At 41.8% G+C, this 10,606-nt stretch overlaps 1 protein-coding gene across 1 annotated transcript; it reads right to left on the bottom strand.

The window, feature by feature from the left end:
• Positions 1-1,977: 1,977 nt before the first annotated feature.
• LOC131801366 (uncharacterized) lies at positions 1,978-10,355 on the bottom strand. Its single transcript, XM_059119943.1, has 2 exons — positions 10,167-10,355; positions 1,978-3,250 (listed from the first exon to the last, which is right to left on the bottom strand). Exon 2 carries the CDS (start codon positions 3,248-3,250, stop codon positions 2,552-2,554), a length of 699 nt encoding a protein of 232 aa, XP_058975926.1. The 5' UTR covers positions 10,167-10,355; the 3' UTR covers positions 1,978-2,551.
• Between the last annotated feature and the right edge of the window lie 251 nt (positions 10,356-10,606).

Genomic DNA, 10,606 nt, shown 5'->3' with positions numbered 1-10,606 from the left:
ACCACTGACAGATTATGTCGTCATAAATGCCATCACATCCCGGATATTTCGTCTATTTACTTTCAGCTTCCAAGTTAACTTCTTATTTGAATTCATAACTAATTCCGTGCAACATATTCACCACTACCTCTTAAAATAATGGGAAATTTATTCTCTCTCTGTCTCTCTTCAAAGAGCGAACCTCTGTGCGCACACTCACCTCTGCTCAACATATTTCATCTGTTGCATGGCTGTTGGTTACACCTCTTAATACCTGTATTTATTGTTGTATTGTTTGAGGATTTCCACAAAACATCTGTACAAGTGTCTCATAAATTTCCCATTACCACCAGCCAACCAACCGTTGGGGCCCCCAAAAAAGTTCTGTTGTTTGTAAACAACAGCGAGCCTTCTTCTCCTGTTGCTGAAGCTGCTTTCCCTCGACTGTTGCTGATGTTGTAAAGGGCTAGCAGTGTTGTTGTTTTCGGGGGTTTGTCCCCCTGCCTTCACATTCACTTGACTAAGGGTTTTTTGTGGGTTAATGGGTTATTTCTGGATGGATGTGCAGTTATGTTTCATACAATGTGTTTATGTGTGTGTGTGTGCGTGTGAGTATCGTTGCATGGATGAATGTGTGTAGCTAGTGTATGTGAGAGAATGAGTAGTTGGGGTTGAATTTTATGTGTAAATAATTCGGAAAAAATGCTTTTATGCTGACAACAATGGGATGGGTTGTGCCTTACTTTGAGGATATTTAATTTGTGAAAATATGTAATTAAACTTCGGGAGATTTACTACATTTTTGAGGACTTCATCGCTATTGAGACCCTCCACAATACCCGAAATACTCATGTCAGACCCAACAAAGTATATATATATATAATTGATCAGCGTAACATTCTAAGTCCATCTCTGGAACGAATTAAAATAGAAGCCTAAAATTTTTCACGTGTGTATTTTGCTAGTAGGCAAGTTATGTTTGTAAATGAGCCATGTCGGTTGACGGTTTCGTACGGCTTCAATATAACAGTACATCCCAATATTCGGTATTTTGATGTGTTCATGGGAGAAAAACGCGTGAATGTGAATATGAACCCATGAACGTCTTCCCACCCTATTGTGATTCTATTGTGAATCATTTTATTTTAGTTTATTCCTTCTCATTGTTTTCTCTTTCTATAATGAAAACAAAAACAAAACGTAGAAACTAGAGAAAACAATGAAAAAGAAGAAGATCATTTTTTTGGAGTTAGAGTTGAATTTGATTTTGTCATTCCGTTTGTTTTTTCCCAAGAGAACAGTAGTTCGACTTAATAAGAATAAATAAAAGTTATTAAAATAAAGCACAAGTGTTAGTTCTTTGGAATTGTGGGAAAATTATAGTGAATCGGTGCGAATAAACTAATAAATTAAAAGTCGTGAAATAAAGCGCCAACGAGAAATAATCATATTACAAATATTGCGTGCTATTTGCCCTTGCCCGAACAGTGGCACGTTCACTGCCTTCATCAACAGTGTGTGCTGAAACAGAACCTTGCCCAAAGGGGAAGACATCGTCACCGTGCTGCACCATCAAGGCGCGTCCTGCCAAAGTGTAAGTGGATCGAGTCGACCGGGGTACCTTGAACCGTGGTGGCCGACTCTGGAAACGTTGGTAAGCACCCCAACATCTGGTCCTTCGAGCCAGATGTTGGGGTGCTTACCAACGTTTCCAGAGTCGGCCACCACGGTTCAAGGTACCCCGGTCGACTCGATCCACTTACACTTTGGCAGGACGCGCCTTGATGGTGCAGCACGGTGACGATGTCTTCCCCTTTGGGCAAGGTTCTGTTTCAGCACACACTGTTGATGAAGGCAGTGAACGTGCCACTGTTCGGGCAAGGGCAAATAGCACGCAATATTTGTAATATGATTATTTCTCGTTGGCGCTTTATTTCACGACTTTTAATTTATTAGTTTATTCGCACCGATTCACTATAATTTTCCCACAATTCCAAAGAACTAACACTTGTGCTTTATTTTAATAACTTTTATTTATTCTTATTAAGTCGAACTACTGTTCTCTTGGGAAAAAACAAACGGAATGACAAAATCAAATTCAACTCTAACTCCAAAAAAATGATCTTCTTCTTTTTCATTGTTTTCTCTAGTTTCTACGTTTTGTTTTTGTTTTCATTATAGAAAGAGAAAACAATGAGAAGGAATAAACTAAAATAAAATGATTCACAATAGAATCACAATAGGGTGGGAAGACGTTCATGGGTTCATATTCACATTCACGCGTTTTTCTCCCATGAACATCCTCCCCCCCTTGGGACAGGGTTCCAACTAAACTATATAATATTAATTAATGCAATTGTCCATGGAAATTCAATTTAGTGGACACTAAAATCTAAATTAATTACAAACTGTTTTTAATTCAAAATATGACGATAAAATAAATTATGATGAAAGATATGGAAATATACAGTTAAAAAACAACGTTAATTGAGCCAGCAATCGTTGAGTCCCTCTGGGACAAATATGGTACTGCAACGCCTCCTCACACGGGTAAGAAAAAAAAAAACATTATTTAAATCTTTCGCTCCACGTCGCCGAAAAATGTCCATCCAAAGACGGTGTTTTGGGCATATGGCATGCCGCGCTCAAAAACGGGTAGGCCCAGGAAAATGCCTTCAGATGCCGGCTTACCGAGTACCACATTGTATTTGCCGGGCTTCTCGAAAGTAGGATCCGCTACCGCCTTCTTCAAATACGCCTTTCTCACGCACTTCAAGTCAACCGGGTGCCGAGGCTCTAGAAGGTCTGACTCGCCCAGCACCTTCAAATTGGTGGTGTATGTCCGAACATTGTTGTTCGTTGACGTGAGAACGACCCGTACCGGACTGGGATACAATGGACCTTGGCTGGGTAATCCCATTTGAAGGGTACTCTCCTCACGCAGCGGGTCGATAAGCACACGCACCTTCTGTGGGGTTTCATCTAGGCCTGGGAAGTGGATAAAGACCTCTGCCGTCATGGACAACCAAACTTCTCGACGGTTATCTAGCGGGTGTAATAAAGAGTGGTGGGCGAAATTGCACACCCGACAACCTTCATTCCACGGGCAAGTTATCGCTCGGTGTCCCAGACCGAGACAATTTACGCAACCATTGTACTTGCGTACGATGGCTTCCTTATCGGAAGGTATCGCCGACAAGAAGGGGCGGCAGTGCCGGAACGAATGCCGTGTGTGGCATAAAGGACACTTGAACGCATCGTTGAAGCTCATCTGAAAGAGAGTAAGGCATCGTTAGGAAACAAATAGACAACAAGGACATATATTTCATCGGGAGAGACGTCAACGTTGACTGGCCAATCGAGCAAGATCTATTCGGGACGATGAAGGAGGACCAATTTGTGAACAGGGCGTGTAATCACTCCATTTAAAGTCTTGATGTCCACAACCCGAACCCTTTCGTCCTGACCGAAGTGTAATTTCATCACGCGGCCCAATCGCCACTCGTTTGGAGCAAGGGAATCAGAGTGTAGTACGACAATGTCGTCAACCTGTAGGTCATTTCGAGGCAGTTTCCACTTTGTTCGCCTTTGAAGCTCCTTGAGATATTCGGACTTCCATCGTCTGCAGAACTCCTGGGCAATCAATTTCAACCGTCGCCAACGGTTCAAAAGAGAAGTTTTATTTTCTACCTCGTCGGGTTCAGCTGGCGCTAGTAATGGTCCACCGATGAGGAAGTGACCTGGAGTAAGGGCGCTGATATCATCGATGCTATCTGTCAGGGGAGTAAGAGGCCTGGAGTTTAGGCACGATTCGATGTGAGCAAGGATAGTGGATAATTCTTCGAATGTATGACGAATTTGTCCCGAGATTTTCTTCAGGTGACTCTTGCAGCTTTTAACCCCCGCCTCCCACAGCCCACCCATATGTGGAGCTGCGGCGGGGTTAAAATGCCACTCCAATTTCTGGAAGCCGTAACGAGTAAGGGAGTCGTCCTTCGCCTCTGCGACAATCTTCATCAAATTAGAACGAATTTCACGGTCTGCACCCACGAAATTCTTACCGTTGTCCGAGTAAATATGACGAGGGCATCCACGCCGGGCAACGAATCGGGACAGAGCGGCAATAAAGGCAGGGGTGGAGAGATCACTGACAGGTTCTAAGTGTATCGCCTTGGTGGCGAAGCACACAAACAAGCAAATGTAACCCTTGGAAATGCGGCAACCTCTGCCACTAAAGTTCTTAATTTCAATAGGGCCAGCGAAATCGACCCCTGATGTGGAAAACGGCCGGGTAAAGGTAGTCCTCTCGGGAGGAAGAGCAGCCATCAGCTGCGTTTGTCGTTTCTTCTGAGCCAGAACGCACTTCGTGCAATGTCGATAGTGGGTTTTTACTAAGTTTCGGCCTCGTATGATCCAACATTCGAGGCGCGTTGTAGCCAGAGTCAGCTGAATGCCACCATGGTTGGTCATACGGTGAACATGATCCACGTACAGTGCAGCAAATCTGCTCTTTGGGGCAAGAATAATCGGGTACCGTTCATCGTACGGTAGAGAAAGGGTAGAACTCAAACGTCCATTAGCTCGAATAAGACCATCTTTGTCGAGAAAGGGATTTAGCGACAAAAGAGGGCTACCAGAATCAAGTTTTCGATTTTTATGGAGGCAATCATACTCCGAAGGAAAGTAGATTCTTTGAGAAAGAGACATCAAACGGCGACGAGCAAAGCCAATTTCATCTGCGGTTAATTTAATGCTATCAAAACAAACGGTTTTCTTGGTTTTTGGATGTGTCCTTTGGACAAACCGAAATATGTACGCTATGACATGAGTTGCAGTGGAGAGACGAGAAAACCTTTCCAATATATCTTCTTCTACGGCAGATCGAGCAAGATGAACTTTTACAGGTTTAGCTTCAAGGGTTGTTTCGGATATAACCGCGCCTGAGGGCCATTCACTTCTCGGCGATTTGAGCCAGCTTGGTCCATGCCACCATAAACCACACTCCTTTAGCTCTAAAGGAGTCCGCCCCCGGGTTGCTAAATCTGCCGGATTCTCATCTGTAGGGACATGATACCAGTCGCTCCCTACCTTCTCCTGAATAATAGACACCCTATTTGCCACAAACGTCGTCCAAGAGTAAGATGGTTTCTTGAGCCAAGACAAAACGATAGTCGAATCCGACCAAGCGAACAAAGAGGCTTTTGGAATATCCAACTGAGGCAGAACGGAATCGACTAGCTCGGCTAAGAGAAAGGCCCCACAGAGTTCCAACCGTGGCAAGGACAATTTCTTCAACGGCGCCACTTTGGACTTCGCAACGAGCAAATTCGTATAGACATCAGTACCAACTTCAACTCTCAAATATAACGCAGCAGCGTAAGCCGACTCTGACGAGTCACAGAAACCATGCAATTCAATATTGCAATTTGGAGAGTAATTTACCCAGCGAGGTATTCTAATCTCTTCGATTCCTGACGAAGTAGAGACAAAATTCTTCCAGTTTATCAGAGTAAGAGGCTTTAATGGATCGTCCCATCCAATCTCATCTAGCCATAACTGTTGCATCAGAATTTTCGCAGTTATTACAATCGGCGCGAGCCAGCCCAGAGGGTCAAAAATCTTCGCTATAATGGACAACACTTGTCGCTTCGTGTAAGAACTTCTTTCTTGAATTGTATCTATAACGAAGTAGAAACTATCTGATGAGGCATTCCATCGAATACCTAATGTCTTCGCAGAACTCTTGTCACCCAGATCAAGAAAATCTTCATTTAACAGATGCTCACGAGCAAGACCATCCAAAATTTCTCTAGAATTAGACGTCCACTTCCGGAGACCAAACCCGGCTGATGAAAGAATTTTTATCAATTCTTCTCTCGCTCTTAAACCTTCTGAGACAGTATGCACCCCTACCAACGCATCATCTACATACATATTGTTTCGTAAAATTTTGGAACCAATGGGAAAGCGATGCTCCTCGTCATCAGCCAGTTGCAACAGCGTCCTAAGAGCCAAGTAAGGAGCGCAATTGACGCCAAATGTTACTGTCTTTAACTGGTAATCAGAAACTTCCTCTTCCGGGCAAGATCGGAATAGAATGCGCTGATATTTGGAATGCAATGGGTTAATCCAAATTTGGCGATACATTTTAGAAATGTCCGCATTAAATACATATTTGTATAAGCGCCAATTCAAAACGAGCGAAACTATGTCCTTTTGAAGCGAAGGGCCAACATACAACACGTCGTTTAAGCTTTTGCCGTCTACCGAGGGACACGAAGCGTTAAAGACTACTCTCAACTTCGTCGTTACGCTTTCGGGCTTAAATACGCCATGATGGGGCAAGTAAAAACAATTTTGATAGTTGACAAACCCTTCTACTTTCTCCATATGACCCAGAGACAAATATTCAAGAATAACTTTGTCATAATCCGATTTTCGATTCGGATCTCTCATTAGCGATGTCTCATTCCGCAAAAATTGAGTCAGAGCAATATATCGGCTTGATTTTGACGCCAAAGAGAAAGGGTAATCGACTTTAAAGGGCAAGTTTACCGTATATCTCCCATCGGAGCCTCTGGTCGTCGTAGTTCGATAAATATCCTCGCATTTTTGGTCATCTACAGATACAATCGGAACTTTGGGAATCTCCTCAATTTCCCAGAACTTCGAAAGTTCGTCTTGCACTGATACTCTAGTGCAATGCGAGATGCTAAGTGACTTCAGATGGACTAAATCAGTTGTCGGACCGGTTAATATCCACCCAAATACGGTCTCTTGAGCCAAAAGCGAGCCAAGTACGTTTTTCCTTACTCCGTTGAGCAAGATAACAGGGTAAACGTTCCCACCGAGCAAGATGTCTACTGGACTACTTTGATAAAATTTTGGATCCGCAAAATCTAGATCCGGAAGTTCTTCAATTCGAATTTTGCCCAAGGGATGTGTGGGAATATCCCCCGTGATTTCAGGGACCACAAATGCCTCAAGGTCCAACGAGAAAGACCTATTTTTCATCGATCCAATTCTGACGGATGCTATCTTAGAACATTTAGTCAAATGTTCACCGCCCAAACCGGAAATGTCCGCAGACACCGAACTTGTGGGCAACCTAAGCATCTTCTGCACCCGAGCGGAAATAAAAGTGTCGTCCGAGCAAGGATCTATTAGCGCACGTACTTTATATGGAACACCATCCTTCAAAATATTTACCCAAGCCGTGGCAAGCATCGTTCTACTTGTGACCGAGGTATGAAATGCGCGAGTATTCGAAGAAGTAATCGGACCAGCCGATGTACTCGGAGTCACAGCCAACGACGTAGACAAATCTGTAGAAGCATTCGCATTAGAGCTATTATCTTGGGCAATCGTATTTTTATGAAGGAGGTTATGATGCTTTCCTTTGCATTTTGAGCAAGCAGGAGCCATACAGTCCACCGCTTTATGACCCAACGCCATACAATTGAGGCAACGATTTTCTCTCTTAATAATATTTAATCTTTTCCTGAAATCCATACTAAGGAACTTCGGGCAAGATTTTAAGGGGTGTGTCCCTTTGCACACACTGCATTTGTTCTCATTTACCTTAGTATGATGGACTCTGAATTGTTTCGATTTGTCATATTGGCTGTACTTTGGGCGAGAAGATTGAGAAGATCCTGGTTGTGCTCCATTCGAGCAAGTTATATCTGACACACTTTCCAATGCCTGAAATCTCTCCGTGAGAAATTTATTTAAGTCCTCCCAACGAGGCATTTCTGTTTTACTTGGCAGAGACTGTTCCCATACAGAAAGAGTGAGTTTAGGCATTTTTGAAGAGCAATGATATACAAATATAGGGTCCCAAGACTTTACATCAATCTTATATAACTCTAGGACCGATATACAATTAGTAACCTCCCGCTGCAATTTTTTAAGGCCACTCGCCGATTCTTGCCCGCAATGAGCAAGATTAAATAAATTTCTCAATTGAGTATTTATAAGAATTCTCTTATTATCATACTGGTTTCTCAAATTGTCCCAAGCAATTGAGAAACCTTCGGCCGTCAATGGGATATTTCGATTTATCTCTCTTGCCTCTCCACTTGTTTTTTGGAATAAGTGGTACAGCTTTTCAACGGGGCTTAATTTTTTGTTATTGATAAAAATCGCCGTGAATAAGTCACGAAAACTGGGCCAGGAAACATAATCCCCTTGGAACACTTCCATATCACACGGCGGGACTGCTACAGAGGAAGAAACTCTTTGTGTAACGGGAAACACTTTTGCTTTTTCCTTCCATTCCCCCAAAATATTAACACATCTAACGTAACTTTGGTGGGCAAGTTTTTTATTTGTTTTTATAACCTCCTTATTTTTCTTATTACACTCAGCATCGGAGGTACACGCTTTCAGGGTTTCCTTCCATTCTGCCCATAAACTGCTGAGCTCTGACTTCTCAACTTCAACGGCAGACTCATTAAACCCTGACGCATCCGTCTCCTTTAAATTTTCTTCAAAGGAAATAATTTCCTCAGACTTATTTAAAAAGTCTTCAATACTGGCCATTTTCTTCGAGAAAGCTTAATCCCAAATGTTCAAATTTAATTGTAGAAATTATCGAACGTTACGCAAAGCGAAATATTGTTGTTAAAAAACCGAGCAAGAATCCAAGGGATAGTTACGTCCAACAAAGAGGAATATATTTATTGCAAAAATGAGCAAGAATCCCAGCGCAAATTATAATTCATATAGAGCAAGATATTTATTCAAAGTATTCAAATATTCCGTTGTAACTTTAGTTGCGACAAAAATGTCTCCAAAAACAACAACCCAGAATAAGCACTTTTCGAATAGTACTGTATTAAATTATCCAAATGGTATGTATGCGCGAACAAGTTTAATTTTCTACGTGTTCCAAAAAATTCTCTTAGTCTCCAAATGAGCAAGTAATTTTACTTTTGTTAATGCCAACAAATCCACGAAAAATTTTCAATCATCAACGAAAAAGATTTTTTACCCAAAAAATGTACTTTTGTTTCGATATTTCAAACGAGAAAGTTATTTAATGAAATAGCCATAAGCGTTTCAAATGGTATTCCAATTACCAACTTATTTTTCACAGTAGCATCTAAATGGTATACATTTTTATATATGAGCAAGTCACTTTTTCAATTTCTCATTTCTGACCCACTGTGTCAAATACAAAAAGGGCAAAATTCATCCACAATAACAAAATTGTGTTCTTTATGTTTTTATTGTGCAAGGTAATTTTAACAATTAACCTTCACTTATTCCATTCACGACATTCAATTTCGCCAAAATCTCATAGATTCCATTAAACGTCGTTGTCCAAATTTATATACAGCTGAGCTTTACTTTTCCTTTTGTTTATATTTGCCTTGTATGCTTGTAATTATCTCCTAATGAGAATTATAATTCAGCACTCAACAACGAGAAAAAATTCGAGCAAGCAAATCCACCAAAGGGCAAGACCAAAACAAAATAATCGATGAATGTTAATAAATAGACGATAGCAATACGAACGCTCATACAACGAGAAAGTATAAATCATGCAAACAGAGTCAGCGTAACCGCAGTAGACAAACACACAAAAAAAACCCAAGCAGAGCAAGAGCGACGTATAAACAACTGTGGCGACGCAAACGCCCAGGCAGAGCTACCACGCACAAGCAGCGACTCTCCAAAATATGTCAACAGTGGCTGCGCAAATGCATATAAGCAGAGCCAACAACGCACAAGCAGCAAATCACCAACAGCCTAGCAAAGGGCAAGCATTCACATATAAACAAAGCGCCACCAAATGTGCGTATGTCGATATGTCACGCTAATGAGTCTGACGGACGAACAACTTTTGTCTGTCTAACAGCAACACACAGACAAAGACTCAGCGCCACAAAAAAACAGCAAGCCACCAAATGTGTAAATGGATGAAGGGCAAACAATACAAAAAAATGCCGGTTCGCTACAACAACACCATCCAGCGAAAGACGAATGTAAAGGGCAAGGCTTGATAAATACTCCAACGGTATCCAGTTAAAAAAAATAACTTAGAATACTTTGGAATTTGTTTGTCACAATTATGCAACAGGTAACCTCAATTTCTTTACAAAGAAAGTCCACGAATTTAGGGCCAATATACGTTTGTCTCCAAATGACAAATTATCGTGAAAAACATGCGTGGTACTTACTTTGACCAATGGATACCCTATTTCTTGCTCTTGATTTTGGATCCGGCTCGAAGGACCAGATGTTGGGGTGCTTACCAACGTTTCCAGAGTCGGCCACCACGGTTCAAGGTACCCCGGTCGACTCGATCCACTTACACTTTGGCAGGACGCGCCTTGATGGTGCAGCACGGTGACGATGTCTTCCCCTTTGGGCAAGGTTCTGTTTCAGCACACACTGTTGATGAAGGCAGTGAACGTGCCACTGTTCGGGCAAGGGCAAATAGCACGCAATATTTGTAATATGATTATTTCTCGTTGGCGCTTTATTTCACGACTTTTAATTTATTAGTTTATTCGCACCGATTCACTATAATTTTCCCACAATTCCAAAGAACTAACACTTGTGCTTTATTTTAATAACTTTTATTTATTCTTATTAAGTCGAACTACTGTTCTCTTGG

The sequence above is a fragment of the Musca domestica genome, unplaced genomic scaffold (genome assembly GCF_030504385.1).
Source record: "Musca domestica strain aabys unplaced genomic scaffold, Musca_domestica.polishedcontigs.V.1.1 16, whole genome shotgun sequence".
Classification (NCBI taxonomy): domain Eukaryota; kingdom Metazoa; phylum Arthropoda; class Insecta; order Diptera; family Muscidae; genus Musca; species Musca domestica.
The sequence above is the reverse complement of the archived record's forward strand: the minus strand, read 5'-3'. Positions and strand labels throughout refer to the sequence as shown.

Bases quoted from the DNA above. Each gene is read 5' to 3' on its own strand.
- LOC131801366 (XM_059119943.1), bottom strand. From the start codon at position 3,250: ATGAGCTTCAACGATGCGTTCAAGTGTCCTTTATGCCACACACGGCAT.